This window comes from Dipodomys spectabilis, unplaced genomic scaffold (genome assembly GCF_019054845.1).
Source record: "Dipodomys spectabilis isolate Male_0828 unplaced genomic scaffold, ASM1905484v1 ptg000231l, whole genome shotgun sequence".
Classification (NCBI taxonomy): Eukaryota; Metazoa; Chordata; class Mammalia; order Rodentia; family Heteromyidae; genus Dipodomys; species Dipodomys spectabilis.
In genome coordinates, this window is record NW_024870908.1 from 1,506,218 (window position 1) to 1,525,548 (window position 19,331).

Sequence of the window (19,331 nt, forward strand, 5' to 3'; positions counted from 1 at the left end):
TGAAACTGGAATCCTGGGCTCTAAATCAAAGTACTGCTGCGCATGTTGAGGAACTCACCGTTCTTCCTTTCGTTCAGAGGGGGCAGGTGCTGACTGGACTGCAGGGAGAGCTCCTGGAATTCATGAGCCACCGCTTCACTCTGAGGACTTGGCGCAAGAGGAGCTAGAGGTCCCAGTTCGTCCTCCGTGTCTATGGCCCCCACGTGATCCATTGTGTCCAGCTACTGGCGACAGGGAGTGTGAGATACACCTTACACGTGGCCTGTTGAAGAGACTGTCAGAACAAAGTATGGGTAAATAAATGGCACGCTAATTGTTCTTCAGCTTCCACAGAAGTGGCAGCGTAGGGTTCTAGTTCAATTTTACTGCTGTGTCCATTACCAATTCATTTACCTTTCTGGAATAATAGGAATAATAGGAATAAACTTTACTTATTCTAATTTATTTACTTTATAAGAGTAAATAAAGGGCTGGGAAGTCAGCTAAGTGGTAGAGTGCTTGCCTTATACACATGAGGCCCTGGGTTCGATTCCTAGCACCATATAAGCAGAAAAAGCAGGAAGTGGCTCTATGGCTCAAATGGTAGAGCGCCAGCCTTGAGCTGAAGAGCTGAGAGACAGTGCCCAGGCCCGGAGTTCAGGCCCCATAACCAGGAAAAAAAAAAGATGAAAGATATGGGACATAATTCTTTGGGCCCAAGAATGAAAGAAAGCTGTAACTATAACTATCAATTAGCATTCATCTTTGATGCAATGAAGACTTCAATGCATGTTAAAAATGAGATAAAAGTCAACTAATGCTAATGAAAATAAAGAAGCAGCTGGCTTGAAAGTCCCTTAGCTCTTATATATTAAGCAACATAAATTAGTCAACATCTACAACTAGCAATATTTAAGGTAGAGAATCCCTCCTCACCCTGGGTCTCAAAGTGAAAAGACCAAGGAATAATACTTTCAGGTAAGTACATGAGAAAGAAATACATCTATAATCACTGAGATTTGGGGGTGTTTTAGACAAAAACACCAATAGAGGAATTTAAAAAATACTCAACCCTCCAAAAGAAAGAAGAATAGAGAAATAAAAAAGGGAAAGAAAAACAAAAAACAAACTGTAAAACAGAAGGCCTTAAATCAACTTAACAGTAATGACATTAAATGTTAAGGGACTAAATATTGCAATTAAAAGACAGAGATTGGCAGATTTTTTATTTTTTGCTTGTCCTGTCTCTGACCATCTTTGTACTCAAGGATAGTGCTCTAACATTTGAGCTACAGCACCACTTCTAGCTTTTTCTGAGTAGTTTAGTGGAGATAAGAGTCTCTTGACTTTCTTGTCTAGACTGGCATCGAACCATAATCCTCAGATCTCAGCTGTCCTGAGCAGATAGGATTACAGGTATGAGCCATCAGCATCCTGCTAGAATATATTTTAAGTAAAACAGGTGTGTTCATAAATAATCTACTTTTAGAAAGAATACGTGAATAGGGTGGAGATAAATGAATTATAAACAAAGTCATATAAATGGGAAGCCAAGAAGGCTATAATGTCAAGTAATAGAGACTTGAAAAAGTTGTATTAGGTAGTTAAAATTTCAGATGAAATTATTTACTTCACTACAGAACACTGAAATGAAACTCCTAGGTTTTTCAATACTATTCACTTTAATTTCAAATGATTTATTTCAACAAAATCAAATCAGTTCATATCAACATTTTTCTAAGGTACCATAATGTCCTCAATAAGCCTAATGGAAAGCACATCCAAACATAGTTCTAGTGATATCAAAGATACTTTATGAATAGATTTAAAAAATAAGCCAGGTACCAGTGGCTCATGCTTAAAATCCTAGCTACTTAAGAGACTGAGATCTGAGGAATGCAGTTCAAAGCCAGCCCAAGAGGGAAAGTTTGTGAGACTCTTATTTCCAATTAATCACCAAAAAGACAGAAGTGGAGCTGTAGCTCAAGTGGTAGAGAACTAGCCTTGAGCATAAACATCAAGGATAGTGCCCATGCCCTGAGTTCAAGCTCCAGGACCAGCATAAAAAAAAATATGTATTTTTTTCATGGCAGTATTTTTTCATAGCAGATTTTTTCAATCTATTATGCTTTGACATCATGCTCACCACCTTCAACTCCAATGCATCCTCTGAATTAAGAAAATTATAAGCTAAGCAAATCTTTACAAAATGAAGCAAAGGGGAAATTAATTTTAATATTCATGAACATTTTTGATGAAGTATAGATTATATTCTGAAATATTGCTAGCTGTCATATTAAAATCTACTTAAGCAGCTGCTTGACAATTTCTTTTGAAAATGAAATTCAATATTCATCATAAAATCACTCTAATAGTCTCTAACTGGGATGCTATGTGTAGGAATCATTAATTAAGATGGTAAGAAACTGTATCAGAATGGATTTTTTCACTGGGTCATAATTTAGATATGAGAGTAAAATGATCACTTAGCTCTAACTGGTCAAAAAAAAAAGACACAACACTAATTTGGCTGATCTGACAGAATGAGCAAATAGGGGCTAAATACCTTACAAATATCATTAATATAATTGGATCCCAAAACAAACCATGCCATATTATCTGGCACTAGCCTGAAGCATAGAACAATAGGATCTGAGATACTGCTTCTACTCTCACAAAACAAACCACTTCCATGTCAGATAATACCGTCATGATAGAAAAACTACAGGAAAAAAAAAAGACAATGCCACAAACCAAGGAGCCATTATATTTTCATTTCTTAAAATCATCATTTCCTCATTCATTTTTTCAGGATGAAGCAAAACTAACACCAAGAATCATGATTTTAAAGAGATTCTGGGTTAGTGGGTTAAACATTTGTTTTGAATTTAACACAAATCCAAAGGCAACTTTCTATCCTCTGGACCTTATTGTTATAATGACTAATATGAATGGCATACTAGTAAATAAAATGGCTATAATCACTGCTATCTATGTACAAGAAATGTATATAGCTCAAAGATATCAGCATTAAATTTCAAAGGTTCAATAGGTAACTAACTGATTGAACATAGGTAGATTATACAAAAAAAAAAGTTTTGGCAATAATGTTTTGCTATTGCCACTGTCCCTGCCCTTTATTTTTTTTTTAATTTTTTATTGTAAAGCTACTATACAGAGGGTTACAGTTACATGAGTGAGGTAATGAGTACACTTCCTCTTGAACATTGTTACCCCCTCCATTGTTTTCCCCCTACCATCCCTTCCCTCCATACCTTCCTCGAGGTTCTTTTTTTTTTTTTTTAATTGTGATTAAGTGCTTACATAATTTCCCAAATTTCACAGTATTGTGGAATAATGATGCTCATTTAAAGTCACAAGTTCATTCTAATTTCCTGGAGCAAATTGTCTGTCACAGTCTATAACATATAACAGTGTACACATATACACCATACATGTGATCAGCAGCATGGGGATATTTAGTAGTGGTTCAACCAGATGAGTAGAAGTTCTTTGTTTCTTAAGTCCTGGTAATTTTGTCATATCACCTAACATTTTGGATTTAGCATCCACTTATCAGGGAGACGATGTACCATTTGTCTCTTTGCTCTTGGCTTACCTCGCTCAACATGATTCCTTCTAGCTCCATCCATTTCCCTGCAAATGCCATTATTTTGTCATTTCTAATGGCTGCATAATATTCCATTGTGTACAGATACCACAATTTTTGGATCCATTCATCTGTGGTGGGGCATCTGGGTTGTTTCCATATCCTAGCTATTGTGAACAGTGCTGGGCTGGGAAGGTGGCTCAGTGGTAGAGCACTTGCCTTGCATGCTTGAGGCCCTGGGTTCGATTCCTCAGCACCACATAAGAAAAAAGCCGGAAGTGGCGCTGTGGCTCAAGTGGTAGAGCGCTAGCCTTGAGCTGAAGAGCTGAGGGACAGCGCCTAGGCCCAGAGTTCAGGCCCCACGACCGGACCAAAATATAAAAATAAAAAAAAAACAGTGCTGCAATAAGCATGGAGGTGCACGTGTCCTTTGTCCCTGCCCTTTAAAGGTCCCTGAATCACACACATTAAGGACACATCTAGTTAATAGCCAATATAATGAACTTTCTAAATACAAGTAACAAAGCAAAGTTGGATAAAGAAATTCAAAGACCAAGTTAACTACATACACAAAGTAATTCCCTGCATCAGAAAAGTATTCACAATTAAGTCCTGTGATCAAACAGAAAGATTTGGGTCAGGAAACAGAACTGTATGTCACTGTTGAGGCATGTCGATGATGTCAGCTGTTAGCTATTTTACATTATCTGTTCTTCCCCCAAAATTCCTGGTAGCAACTTGTAAATATCTGCTATAAAAGTTTACAATTGATTTACTAATGTGAGCATAAAATCATATCAACTGGCCATGTGAAACTATTAGCATACTATTAGCATAGTTATTTGTTTTCTTCTTCCTACCCTTTCTCCCTCCATACTGGGATTTGAACCCTGACAGGAAGGGGAAGAGTCTCCAGAGATTTAATTGCAGTAGGTCAGAGAGAAGGATTTAGTGTATAGCCAGAGTTGAGAATGACTGATTTAGTGGAACCCCTTATTTTAAACAGAGAATAAATCACTTATCTAAAGAGTGGAAAGACAAGAAAGAGGCAAATTACTACAGTCTATATGAAAAAGAGAATGCAACAAAATTAAGACAGTGGTATCAAAGCCAGGCTACCAATTTAGGGCCCATATTCCTTCCACGAACACAAAACACAGCTATGCCAAGATACAAATGCAGTGGAATGAAAAACATGAAAAATGAAGAGAGTCAGCTTCAGACAGTGGGGAGGAGCAGTAGGGAGAGGGAGATGGCCCATGTATTAGTGTGTACTAGCACAGGCTTGGAAGCTGGGTGTGCTGTCAGGCACTGTGCTGGCCTCCGGCCTCCCTGCCAGCAGGGACACAGCCCTGCTTATCGGGAGGTCCTAGTGGCTGAGGAAAACCCCTCCTCCCGTTGTTGCAATTTAGCAGTGTGCTCACGTCATTTTGCAATTAATCAAGGAAAGAAATAAAATCTACACTGTTTGGACTACAAATAACGGGATTTTTTTTTTTTTTTTTTTGCCAGTCCTGGGGCTTGAACTCAGGGCCTGGGCACTGATCCTGAGCTGCTTTTGCTCAAGGCTAGCAGTCTACCACTTGAGCCACAGTGCCACCTCCCACTTTTTCTGTTTCTGTGGTACTGAGGAATTGAACCCACGGCTTTACGCATGCTAGGTGAGCACTCTACCACTAAGCCACATTCCCAGTGCATAGAACATCTTTTAAGAGAAGATTATAATTCTTTCAAATAAACAGCTTCTAAATAGTTTTAAAAATTATTTGTAGCAGTTAGATTTCATGCATAGCCATTAAATATGTAACAAAAATGTACTATGAACATACCGAATACTAATGCTATATACTATACTGATGTATAGAAAACTTACTAATAGCACTTCTGTGCTAAAAATGGTTGTTGGAGTTCTAAGGAATGCTAATGGGATGATTTGGGGTTATTTTCATTGGTCGTGGGGCTTGAATTTAGGACCTGGGCACTGTCCCTAAGCTCTTTTGCTCAAGGGTAGTATTCTACCACTCTGAGCCACAGTTCCATTTCTGCTTTTCTGGTGACTTACTGGAAATAAGAGTCTCACAGATTTTTCTTCCCGGGCTGGCTCTGAACCACAAGCCTCAGATGTCAGACTCCTGAATAACTAGGATTTACAGAAGTCAACTTATGTCCTGCAAGGGATGATTTGTTTTTAAACTTATTTACAGAATGAACATAGCACGAAAACAACTACACACTGACCTTCACAAATGATGCATTCTTACTAAAGACAATACTAATACTTAAGTAAACAGCATTTCTGAAACACTTATTATGATCCATCTATAAATATAGTTTTGAGTTAACAAATATTTAAAACACATGTGGCTTTTAAAATGCTACACAAAAAGACACCAAGAACTAAAATGATGTTCTTTGTTCGCAAAGTAAAACGCTCCAAATCAAATGCTCCAAAGCTCGAATAGCTGTTTTCCAAATTTTATTCATAACAAATGATTCTTAAAGAACTGATAAGAGAATGAATTCTAACTTGGAATGAAATTATTTTCATAGTTAGCAAATATAAAGATAGTAAATATTAGTTAAATAAGACACTTAGTATTATTTCAAAGTTCTGGGAAGTAGGAAAGAAGGAAAGAAAGGGAAAGGGAGGGAAAAAAAAATAAAGCAATAGGGAAACTAGCAAGAGGGAACTCTCGCCGGGCTCACACTCTGGTGGCTCACGCGTCATCCTAGCTACTCAGGAGGCTGAGATCTGAGGATCATGGTTCAAAGCCAGCCCAGGCAGGAAGGGTCATGAGACTTTTATCTCCAATTAACCATCAGAAAACCAGAAGTGGTGCTGTGGCTCAAGTGGTAGAGTGCTTGCCTTAAGCTGAAGACCTGCGGGACAGCACCCAGGCCCAGAGTTCAAGCCCCACGACTGACACCCCAAAAAAGAAAGAGGAAACTCTTTTGTTTTCTAGTTTCGTAATCCTGATATTAGTAAGCTACAAAGCTTAAGCTTAAAATACACTGGGATAAACCCAAACTGAATTACTTGTGTGAAATATCTAACTGGGTTAGCAAAGTACTGAAACCAGGAGTTCTAGTTGTAATTCAGTTCTTTATGTCTATTTTTTTTTCAGTAGTGGGATTTGAACTCCACGGCTCACAACTGCTAGGCAGATGCTCCGTAACTTGAGACTCAAGTTTTTTTAGTACTCACATAACCAGTGAATTGGTTGGTAAACTATTTCTACATGATCCCTAACTTCTCCATTTCTACCAAACCAGCCATTGGAGCTTTGACAGGCATTATGCTGAATCTGTAGATCAATGTGACAATGCTGCCATCTTAATAATATTACGTCTTCCAATCTACAAACATGGAATTTCATTTCTTTTAACTTGTCTTGCTGCAATATGTAAGTCTCATACATCTTTGGTTGAATTGAGGTATGTTATGTTTTGGATGCTACTGACAATGAAACTTCTTAATATCTTGGTAATTGTTCACTGCTGTACAAATAAAAACTATTCAATGTGCATATTAACCATGCATCCTACAACCTTGCTGAACCATTTTATTGGCTCTATTATATTATGTTAAGGATTTTTTTAAAATACCACAGATACTATATACAGGCATTGGCAGTTTTCCTGCTTCCTTTCCAATCTGGATGGTATTTTTACTGGGACTTGAATTCAGGGCTTGGGCACTGTCCCTTAATTTCTGCTCTAATCTTTATTATTTTCTTCTATTTGTCTTAGTTTATGCCTCTTTTTCTAGTTTATTAAGGTGGAGACTGGTTTATGGATGTTAGTTCACTGGATGAAGATATCCTTAAAGTTCCAAACTTTTCACAAAGCAATATAATATACATTTGAATGCTTCATATGTGGCATTCATAACTTTCAAGTCACTTACTATAATGTTCAAACCAATTAATCTCAATGTTTCTTATTTAAAATACACTTTTAGGGCCAGGAATATTGCTTAGTGGTAAAGTGCTTGCCTAGCATGTGTGAAGCCCTGGGTTCGACTCCAGTACCACATACACAGAAGAAGCAGGAAGTGGTACTGTGGCTCAAGTGGTAGAGTGCTAGCCTTGAGCAAAAGAAGCTCAGGGACAGTATCTAGGCCCTGAGTTCAAGCCCCAGGACTGGCAATAAGTAAATAAATATACACTTTTACTTTTTATAATTCTGATCACACATTCTGGATTAAAGGACAGTTTACCAACATTCTCTTCTTTATGAGACCCAGAACAGAATCTAGTCTTCTGACTAGGATATGTATAAACAGAATTAATTTACTCCTTAGCTCATTCTTGACTTTAGAGGAAATTATTTGTTTTTACCTGTTTAGTATGTTATCTATAAGCTTCTCATATATAGCCTTTATTATGTTGAGATACATTTCTTTTATTACTAGTTTTTTCAGAGTTTTTAGCATAAAAAGGATGTTGAATTTTGTCAAAGATATTTTCTGAATCTGTAGAGATGATCATCATTCTTGCCACTGGTTCTGTTTATGTGCTAATTACATTTATTGATTTACATATATATATTTTTTTTTTTTGGTCGGTCATGGGGCTTGAACTCTGGGCCTGGGCGCTGTCCCTCAGCTCTTCAGCTCAAGGCGAGCGCTCTACCACTTGAGCTACAGTGCCACTTCCGGCTTTCTGGTGGTTTATTGGAGATAGGAGTCTCACGGTCTCTCCTGCCCGGGCTGGCTTTGAACCGCGATCCTCAGATCTCAGCCTCCTGAGTAGCTAGGATTACAGGCGTGAGCCAACAGCGCCCGGCTGATTTACATATATTGAACCAACCTTGCATACCTGTAATAAAACTAACTTGATCATGATATATGATCTTTTTGATGTGGTTGTTAAATTTGGTTTGTATTTTATTGAGAATTCCGGTGTCTACACTCATTAAAGAAGTTGGTCAATAATTCCCTATTTTTGTTGTTGTTGTATCCTTGTCCAGAGTAAGTACAATAATGGCTTTATAGAATGGTTTGGTAGTGTTTTCTTCTCTTTCTGTATTATGGAAATGTCTGAGGATTATTGGTGTAGCCCTGCCCTAAAGGTCTGGTAGAATTTGGCACTGAAGCCATTTGAGCCTGAGTTTTCTTTGTGGGGAGACTATGTCTGCTTCAATCTCTGCTGGCTCATGTCTTCTTGGTTCAATTTTGGTTAAGTGCATCTAGGAATGTATCCATTTTTCTAAATTTTCCAGTTTATTGGAACATAGGTTTTCAAAATAGTCTTCTGGATTTCATTGGCATCTGATGTGATATCCTTATTTTCATCTCATTTGAGTTCTTTCCTCTTCCTTTTAGTGAGAATGCCAATGGTTTATCAACCTTGATTATCTTTTCAAAGAACTGACTTTTTGTTTCATTGGTTCTTCCTACAGTTTTAATATACCCCTTTAGCAACATACATAACCAGTAGCTTTTCCATACACAATGAACAGGTTGAGAAACAAAGAACAATTCCATTCATAATAGCCAACTCCCCCTCACTTCCCCCAAAATATCTAGGAATAAACTTAAGCGAAGTAGTGGAAGACTTCTACAAGTGAAAACTAAAACACTGAAAAGGAAAGTGAAGACCTTGAATTATACCACAGAGCCATGGCATTGGCACAAAAACAGACATGAATGAAACAGAAGGTCCAGAAATAAATCCACACAGCTTGTCACTGAAAGCTGGTCAATTATGGAGGCAGGGGAGAGTGAGAAGAGGAACATGAGAGGTCAATCTGATTAAATATTGCAAATGCATGAGTGATATATCAGAGTGAAAATCCTTCAAACAATATATACTTAAAAATGAATGAAAGTAGCTGGGTGGTAGTAGCTCATGCCTGTAATCCTAGCTAGTCAGGAGGCTGAGATCTGAAATTTGAGGTTCAAAGCCAGCCCAGGGGGAAAGTCCTTGTAAGATTCATCTCCAATAAACCACTCAGAAAACCAGAGGTGGCGCTGTGGCTCAAGTGGTGGGGCACTTGCCTTGAGCCGAAGAGCTCAGGGACGGCGCCCAGACCCTAAATTCAAGCCACGTGACCACCACCACCAACAACAACAGAAAGAAGGAAGGAAGGAAGGAAGGAAGGAAGGCAGGGAGGGAGGGAGGGAAAAGAAAAGAGAATATGGGAATGTAAAATAAGGGGTAAAAATAATGTGGGCACTAATGTATGGTTGCAATCAACAGGAGATAGGTTCATGTTATTATAAATCTGTGCAGTATTATACCACTCAGAAGGATGAAGGAACCGCTCTACATGTGAAACTGATGCGGAAAATAACTAAACTGTGTTGCTAAGTGACAATAAAAGGAGCAAAGAAGAATATGAATGTATTTGTCTGGAGTTGCATTTTAGCAAAGGTGTCTATGTTCACATATGTGTATGCATTCAGACATATTTAAAGACATTTCTGATTGTGCAGTCACCTCTCATCCTCATGCGCAGAGGCATGTATCTCAGCGGTGTGTGAGCTGGACAGTGTAATGAAGTAACTGGCAGGGGCACAAAGGGACATTTAGTGTTGTTACTATCTCAGAACGTGTAGATATACTCCACATCAACTCAAGATCTTTGGAAGATTCCTCCATCTTGGCATTGAGAGTACTCAGCTTTGTTTCATCTAAAACTTGTTCACCTTTTATATATTTTCATTTTAGTCACTGATTAAACTAGAACTGAGCTCAACCAGAGAAATCTTAACTAATAAGACTGCTCTTAAGCTGATGCTGCACCATCATTCACGCTGGAGCCTCCCGAGTTTCAGACAGCAGAACCAAGGGCGGGTTACTTGGCCTCCTCAAGCCTCTGTAAGCATCTAAGTATGCGTGGCCTTGAGGACACATTTGGTAGCTCGTGGCTTCACTGAAGTTGCTGCGTCCGCTGGCTGATGCGCACACCCAGCCGCACGTCACCCACAGCATGGTGGAGCTGAGGGAAGGCAGGCTCTGTCCCTGGCTGCCTGGGCTCACGTCTGGCTTTCACACCTCCCAGTTAGGATGGCAGGCCACCACTTACACTTTTAAAGCATAAGATCTTTAGTTAAAATGAGAGCAACAGAGTGGAAGGAGTGTAAGAAATCCACTTGTGGGGCACGGCGAAGGTTTGAATAAATCAGTGTCAAGAATAGGAACAGTTAGTGTTATTATTTCATCTACCATGTTCCAGGTTCCCTGTATCTCTTATGTGAAATAACACAAAAAGCACAATTACTTGAAATTTTTCTAACTGCATGTCAAGCCTCATTTCTAGTTTCTCTTGACTTTCTAATTATACTTCAAACTTCTAAATTTTTAAAAAGTTCATTCCTACCAACTGTTCTTACACATACACAGAAAATATTCAGATGAATAATGACAACAGGGCTTGAAATTTCCTCAAGATGAACACACCACAGTCTAGTTCTAAAGTAACAGACATTGTTTCACCAATATTGGGGATGTAACAAGCATTTGGGTCCTAAGATATTCAATGACATTACGTGTATGGCTATCTGTAAAAGCTAAAGGTTTTAAAGGAAATAAATAACTATAAAGAAAAGTATTCTTCCTAAAGTTACTTCTTAAAACTAGGGACTCAGGAACTGAAGGCATGGCTCAAATAGCCAAGTGCTAGTCATAAAAGGAAAAAAAAAAAAATCAAGCAAAAGTTAGACAGCCTGAGTTTAAGCCCCAGGATCAGCATGCATGTACATATGCACATACACATAAACACACACATATAAAACAACAACAAAACCTCAGCATCCAAAGTAATTTTGGTAGACTATAAAAATTTCCTATACTTTAGTTCAGTCAGTAAAACTGTCCCCCAAAATTTTTATTCCTTGTTATATCATCTTTGGTTTTTCCTCACTCAGAGCAGCTCAAGAGATCTGAGGATTTTGGTTCAAAGCCAGCCTGGGCAGAAAAGTCCCCATGAGACTTATTTCTAATTAACCACTCAAAAACTGGAAGTGGTGCTGTGGCTCAAAATGGAAGAGCACTAGCCTTGAGCAAAAAGATTTCAGGGACAGTGTCCCTGGCCCTAAGTTCAAGCCCCATGAAAAAAAAATTAATTAAATAATTATTTAGTTATTTCTGTGCTGAAGACGACTAAACTAGTGAAGTGAAAGAGGTCTCAGATTTGTGTTCTGCAAACCCTTTGTTTTTCAAGCAGCATTATTTCAATTATTTCCTACAAATACATCACTGTCCTGACAATATCCTGTTTGTGTTTAATCTTTAAAAATTAAAAACCCTATAATCATTACGCAGAGCATCACTCACCATATTATAAACTTTATAGAACAGACTTAACCCTTGAGCTTATTTGCCAAATGAAGAAAGTAATGATTGCATGCAATCTCACTAAGAATTATTTTCTATTAATTTTATTTATTACTGATATTGAGACTTGATCTCAGGGGCTGGCTCAGTGTTGGATCACAGCTGGTGTTCTACCCCCTGAGCCATGTTTCTGTCTAGCCCAGTGTTTTGCTGGTTACTCTAGATGGAATCTTGCAGACTTTTCTGCCTAAGATGGTTTCAAACTGCTACCCTATAGGACCCAGCTTCCTGAGAAGCTGGGATTACAGGTGTCAGCCAGGGGTGCCTGGCTTGAATGAGTTTTTTTAAAAGGCAAGAGACTCAAAAGGTTTTTAATCAGACAAGTGATGACAGAGGAGTTTTAGAAAATTTCTAGACTTTTTTTTTTTCTTTGTCAGTCATGGGGCTTGAACTCTGGGCCTAGGTACTGTCCCTCAGCTCTTCAGCTCAAGGCTAGCGCTCTACCACGTGAGCCACAGTGCCACTTCGGTTTTCTGGTGGTTTTATTAGAGATAAGAGTCTCACAGATTTTCCTGCCCAGGTTGGCTTTGAACTGTGATCTTCAGATCTCAGCTTTCTGAGTAGCTAGGATGACAGGTGTGAGTCACCAGCACCTGGCTTTTTTTTTCTCACTGGATGAAACTGAGGTGTTATCTGCCCACTGTCACCGGGTACCCTCAACCTTGGTCCCCTCCTGCCATACCCTCTGTCTGTCACGACCACTCTCTTTGTCAGGACAGATTTCAAATTCCAAGTGTTTACTTCCCATGGGACTCTGACCAGGAAACAAAGGTGGTCTTCTGGCGGGCTGGGCCACAGGGGAGCCTGGTGCCATTTCATACACTTGCCATAGTGGCCTCAGGAAACCGTGCAGCTGTGTCTTGTCACTCTCCAAACAGACTGCATGGATACACCATCGCAGACACCGCCTCCGCCTCAGCACACTGGACAGCACGCTAAACGCGGCCACCCTGTCGCTGCCCAGGCACTGACTGCGGCACGGCCCTTCAGGCTGCAGCAACGATTCTGGGGAGAGGTGTCTTTATTTGACACGTGAAGGGCATTCATTCCAACAGGTGCCAAAGTACAAATGAAGGCTGCCTTAATATTTTTAAGGACTAAATTCCTGAGCGGATCTGACTGAGGAGAAACCAAAGATAATTGATGGTTTTGAATAAACCAAACCAGTATATGCCAGCAAGGTCATTGAAGAGCACACAAGAAAGAAAAATATATACAAAGAAAAACACGTAGTGGTTAAAGAGCATTAATAGGGAAAAGCTAAAACAGCCTATTACCCTTCACCCCACTGAAATGATGCCAGAATTGACAAGAATGACATGGATCTATATGAACTGAAACGAAAATGCCCTATTTATGTTATTAAGGAGATGGTACAAAATATACATCACACACACAACAGAGAGAACAAGAGAAAGAATGAGGTGGGCAGGTAGAGTGGAGGTGGACTGGCGGGTGAGGCCAGGCAGAGCCGTCTATGAGTGCTGAGTGACAAAGAAACAGAGAGGTGAGAAAGTAGGGACAACACAGGGACAATGAGAGGAAATGCAGAGGATGCTGGCTGGCTGGCAGGCAGGCAGGCAGACAGACTGTCAGACAGACAGACAGGGAACGACATACACCAAGCACCACACTAGTGTGTTCCACACAGCAGCTCTTCGTCACGTGCCCATTAAACATGAACCAATTACAACTAGATCAAATAAGCAATTCAGTCCCACACTCATGGCAGTCTCAAACATGTGGAGTGCTCAGCAGGTGACTGCACGTGGCTAAGAGACACCATGTCATATAGGATGTACCAGCAGTACAGAAGGCAGCTTTAGGCAGTGCTGCTATACCTTTAATATTACGTAACGTTTTTATAACAAGCTTGTAAGGAATAAAGACATTTTCAATTTGAGCATAAAATTGCTTTGGAGTCTTCTCATTCTGTCTCTCTTGTAATTTTTTTTTTCCAATACCACATAAATACCAGAGGTTTCATAAGGCTTTAATAACCTGTGGACTGGCCAACTTTCTCTATGTTCTTTGACTCTTACGCAGGTCTGCTTAGTGAAAGTTCAAATGCCACCAAAATAAAGAAGACAACGACATGAGTTTGGAGCATTGTGACATCGCTCTTGTTCTCTGAAACCTAAAAAAGATCTTGTTACTCATTCTTTCTTTGCAGAAGCAGAGCAGTTGATAGAAACCCTGTGCAGTTCCAACAAACATTTTAAACTGATGCTTTTCTTCAAAAGAACAATGGCGTTTAAAAATAGCACTTTTTTTTCTGACTCAATTCAGTACAAAGTAGAAGGAGAAAAAAAGTAAGCCTAAAACTTAAAAAAAATCCCCATGAAGAAAATGGCAATGCTGAAAATCAGTTTTCATATGAAGATTGCAATACCAAAGCAAAGAATATCTACGATAACCAACTGTCAAGGCTTTCTGATATAGCAGAAATTTGAGGCATCTGGTGATGTTTTAGGGAGGTCACAGTTTAAAATGAGCTAACTGAAAGATCTTTGGGGAAAAAAGTACACACAAGTTTACAGGCAACATATAATAGTGTCTTAAGACTTAGCTCCCTTTGAAAATGGGACTAATTTGCAGCCCAAGATCACAGCCTCAGTCCTGACTGCTATACAAAGCCTTCACCAGGAAAAAGCAATTTTCCTAGTGTAACCACTCACTGTTTCCACTCAAGTATCCACAATATCCACTCAAGGCCCTCGCTACAGGCCAAGTGCAGTGTAGAGATGTAAAAAGCCATGGTAATTAAAGACAGCGTGGAAGTGGCCAAGGGTATATCTACAGCCCAGTGGAACGGACCCCGTGCATGTTGAGCAATGACACGGTAGCATCACAAATCAGTGGGGGAAAGACAAACCATGAAATAAGTGATGCTGGCTTATGCAATTAGCTCATTTGCATGGAGTATTATTCTCCATCTCATACCACACAGAAAAATTAATTCCATGTGGATTAGATTTACACAGGAAAAATCTTTGAATGAGGACTTATTATGATCTGTGTGACCCTAAATTACTTAAGGAATATGGAGGCATCAAGTATGATGCAAAAACACCCACCCTAAGTAAACAGATGGGTAAGTATGTCTTGACTGAAATATAAAAATGCTACACAGTGCAGCATAACACAAAAATGAAAGATAAGCCATTGCAGAGAACACATCTGAAGTATGTGAAATATATCAGAAATGTAAAATATCCATAGGAGATTAATCTTGAATGTATAAAGATCTAAAAATACATGGGAAAAAACATACAGATGAAGAACAGGACACAAAAGAAGAAACTGTAACAATCAAACCTAAGAAATGATGTATTTCAAAAGTCTGACTATACCAAGGCTTGGCAACAATGTGAAGCAACAGGAACTCCAGATAGTGCTGTTAGGGGCTGAAATTTCAAAGGCTACTGTGGAAAAGGATCTGGTAACATCAAGTTAGGGTGAGGACACATATATCTTAGGCATCAGTAAGTAATTCCACCTCTAGGTACAAACTGTGGAAGGCCAGGAGCATGGCTCATTGGTAGAGCTCTTGTTTAGCATGCACAAGGCCCTGAGTTCAATCCCTAGCACTGTGGATAAAAATAATAGCAACAATAATAGCAATTTAAAAATAAACTCTAGAGAAGCTGTCAAAAAACATTTTCATAAGAAAACAGGCACCATAGTGTCCACGGTAATGTTGTCTAACAGCAAAGCACAGACTCAAAACTTTCACTGACAGAAGAATGTAACCTTAGGGGCTGGGAAGGTGGCTCAATGGTAGAGTGCTTGCCTTGCATGCATGAAGCCCTGGGTTCGATTCCTCAGCACCACATAAGCAAAAAGAAAAAAGCCGGAAGTGGCACTGTGGCTCAAGTGGTAGAGTGCTAGCCTTGAGCTGAAGAGCTAAGGGACAGTGCCCAGGCCCAGAGTTCAGGCCCCATGACCGACCAAAAAAAAAAAGAATGTAACCTTAGGACACTATACAGCAAAAATGAAGGAATTTCTGCTCCACTTCCACATGGATATATCTCATACATAGTATTAATTTTTTTTAAAGTGACAGAAATACACATACAGTTTGATATCTTACTGTAAGAAGTTCAAGATCCGTAACTTAAATATACTGCTCCTAAGTACATCTAGACGAGTGCACATAATCATGGCTGGGCACTTTAGGCCCATGATTCTTCTGCAGATTGAAGATGCAAGAGCAGCAGCCGGAGCAGCCCACAGGGTTATCAGCAGTGCTGCAAACCACTGTGGTCATGGCTGTGCTGGTGATGAGGAGGCAACAACCCCGACTGCCACTCACTCCTTTCATTCAGAAAGTATTTAAAGAGCCAGATCGTAGGTGATGAAAATGCAGCAATTAGCACAACCAGCAAGAGGTCTCTAGGAGGTTGTGGACCTTACAGGCCCGCTAGGCATGGGTTATTTAACTGCAGCAAGGGGTGTAAGCCATGATGAGAAAGCATGATGATCACAGCCCCAGTGGCAGAGAGTCCAACACAGTAAGAAGGGAAGAGTCTACAAGTCCTTCCTGTGGTGAAAACAAACTATGATCCAAAGTACAATTAGAGCTTCTCGGTCCAAGGGGACTAGAAGGAGGACGTAAACTGATGCCAACCAGAGACAGGAAAGAGTGGTGAAAAGCTGAGGGTGGGAGACAAACCGAAGCACTAAGCCAACACAAGCACCAAGCATCAAGCCCTGCACACCAAAGCCATAGCACAATTGTGGGGAGGAAACTGATTCAAAGTCCATTTGAAGCTGGACTCCTTCTGATGGTCTGGAAGGTACCTCACACCTAAAATCTAAATAGGAATGTAGGAAGTGGCATCCTAAATGCTTAATCATGTTATGTTTGTTTGGGCTAAGGGACAACTATCCTGAAGTGCACTTCATATGGGTCAAATGAACAAGTTATACACTGAACATTGTAAGGCTCACAGTGAGTCTGAAAAAGTTAGGTCATCAACCATATGCTGCCAACTTTGTAAAGTGCTATGGCCTGGTAGGGCTCTTTAAAATAATAAATTTACCAGAAACCCAATTTGAGATATTCAGATGTCAACTGGAAAGACTTTGGCAATATTAAAGTTTCCAACCACAAACTTATCAGTATAAATCATACTTTGTACTTTGAATTTGTGACAGTTTAAGAAAGCAATCGCGAGTACTCTATCCCAAGGAACTAACAACCAGTACCATCTATTTTTATTGACAGACTCTTGGCATCCCAAGCCAGAGCAGCAGACTTTAAAAAATTGACATTAGCTTATTTTACTTTTGCATGTGTTATATTTCTTATCCTAAAAAAAAAACAACTCAAGACACTTACTAAGCCAAAGATCTCACACTAGCCTAAAACTGCCAAAGTGAATGAGAAAGGAACAGGCCTGGCTAAAGAGAGTGAAGTGCTCCGTAAAGCCAGGCCCTTCCTTGATTAGCTGGTGTTCTACTGACACCCACCCGCATCCTCCTCAGTTACTCAGTGATGCTGGGCCTGGCTGGCAGGTTTTTCTCTGTAATCTGCCATCAAGCTAGGGAAGTGGGAATTACTTCTAATTACCCAGTGTTGCAGAAGTTCAACTTCCTCAACAACAGGAGCCCTCCGGTTCTCCCCACCTCAGCCTCCCAGAGGCAACAGCTGCAGACACCGCCTACTTTCTGGTAGATCTTGAATCTGAAGCCCTGAGTGTGAACACATCCTTTCTGTGTGCCTCTCACTCTGTTCTCCAATCTTTCCTTTCCTTCCTTTGCTTTCCTTCCCCCCGCCTTGGTTGTGCGTTCATTCCACATTCAAGTAGCATTTAGAAACATCTGCAACTTGCCAAGTTATGTTCTAGGTGTATGGAGAAATACTGTTATTAAAAATAAAGAATAAACAACTCAGACAAAAACTATTGTTCTGGACTCTGGCAATAAATAAATATGGAATTAAAGATACCAATATTAGTGTATGATTACTCCAAGTGCCAAGCAGAGCACCTGGCAAACGGATGACAATTCAGACAGGCCCCGGCGCCTCCCCACATCCTCAGCTCTGAGTCTCCTTCCTACCATCCCATCACCTCCTCTTCTCACTAGCTGTTCTCCACAGCCCTCCATCCTCCTCCCACTACTCACTCCGTGATCAGCCCCCAAATAAGCACACCCTTCATCACCCCAACTTCATAGCCCTTCCCTCTGGACTCACCCTAGCCCCCTTGTCGAATTCTTCGTGCAGCCACACTCTCCGTACATCTGAAGCCATCTCACACCCTCTGGGGTCTCAGGCCACAGACCCTGCCACCTTTACTTTACCTCCTGCCAGAAGCCGTCTCTCCTGACTCTTGGCCACTTGGTTAAACTCCACGGCTTTTCTCTGTATCTGCTGGCAGCAGCTCAGTGCTGTTTATTTATTTTTTTGGTCAGTCGCGGGGCTTGAACTCTGGGCCTGGGCGCTGTCCCTCAGCTCTTCAGCTCAAGGCTAGAGCTCTTACCGCTTGAGCTACAGTGCCACTTCCAGTTTTCTGGTGGTTTACTGGAGATAAGAGTTCCATGGACTTTCCTGCACAGGCTGGCTTTGAACTGTGATCCTCAGATCTCAGCCTCCTGAGTAGCTAGGTTTATAGGCGTGAGCCACCAATGCCCGGCCTCAGTGCTGTTTAAACCACACTAACTAACCTGCTCCACATGTGCCCTGGACAGGAAACAACTGAAGAGGCAGGAGGACATGAGTCAGAAGGGCCATGCCTTTGAGAAGGGAAAAGCAGCAGCCAGAGAATTAAGTGTCTTGCACTGGAGCCCACAAAGCTCTCCACCTAGGCTGCATCCACCTGTCTTTCCCTCCTCAGACAACCCCACCTGTCTCTCCTCCACCCATCCCCTATCTGCAGGCTGGATGGGCAGCCACACACGTAGGCACACAGAAGAAGCTTGCTCGTTCCCTTCTGGTGGCTCCAAGTGTGGAGGCAGGGTAGTGGAGGGGGACTGAGAAGCAGGAGGAAGTTAGAGTGCTAGAATAGGTGGAAGCTCTGGAGCTAGCCAGCCCTCCCCCACTCTCATCGCCTTGTTAGCCCAGGAAGAATCTGGTGAAGGAATGGCATATGTCCACTCCAGCAACACCAGTGCCCAACTTCACATGCCCCGTCCAGATCCCAACAGACAGTACCGTGGAACAAACCCAGAAAACTACAATGGGTTCATCCCCAGTCTGTGTCATCTCTTTCAGCGGGATTCAACAAATCTTTTATTCACTTCTGCTTGGGAGGTACCTCAGTGACGGACACCCCTCACCATTCTGAGCAGATGAACTTTGCTTCGATTCTATTCTACTGAGATCAGTGGGCTTCTTAAAACTTCTGACTCAAGGGGCTGGGAAAGTGGCTCAGTGGTAGAGCACTTGCCTTGCA

The 19,331-nt window shown here is 40.7% G+C and overlaps 1 protein-coding gene and 1 long non-coding RNA gene across 2 annotated transcripts in view; one reads left to right on the forward strand and one right to left on the reverse strand.

The window, feature by feature from the left end:
• Mrtfb (myocardin related transcription factor B) overlaps positions 1–19,331 on the reverse strand; it is a 127,020-nt gene that overhangs the window by 73,801 nt on the left and 33,888 nt on the right. The window contains exon 3 of the mRNA XM_042698369.1: positions 59–274. Coding sequence (XP_042554303.1) covers positions 59–212 — 154 coding nt within the window. The 5' untranslated portion in view covers positions 213–274. The remainder of the gene's footprint in view (positions 1–58; positions 275–19,331) is intronic.
• Positions 194–17,806, forward strand: LOC122123845. Its single transcript, XR_006150451.1, has 3 exons — positions 194–276; positions 557–562; positions 17,794–17,806. It is a non-coding gene; the product is annotated as an uncharacterized LOC122123845 (long non-coding RNA).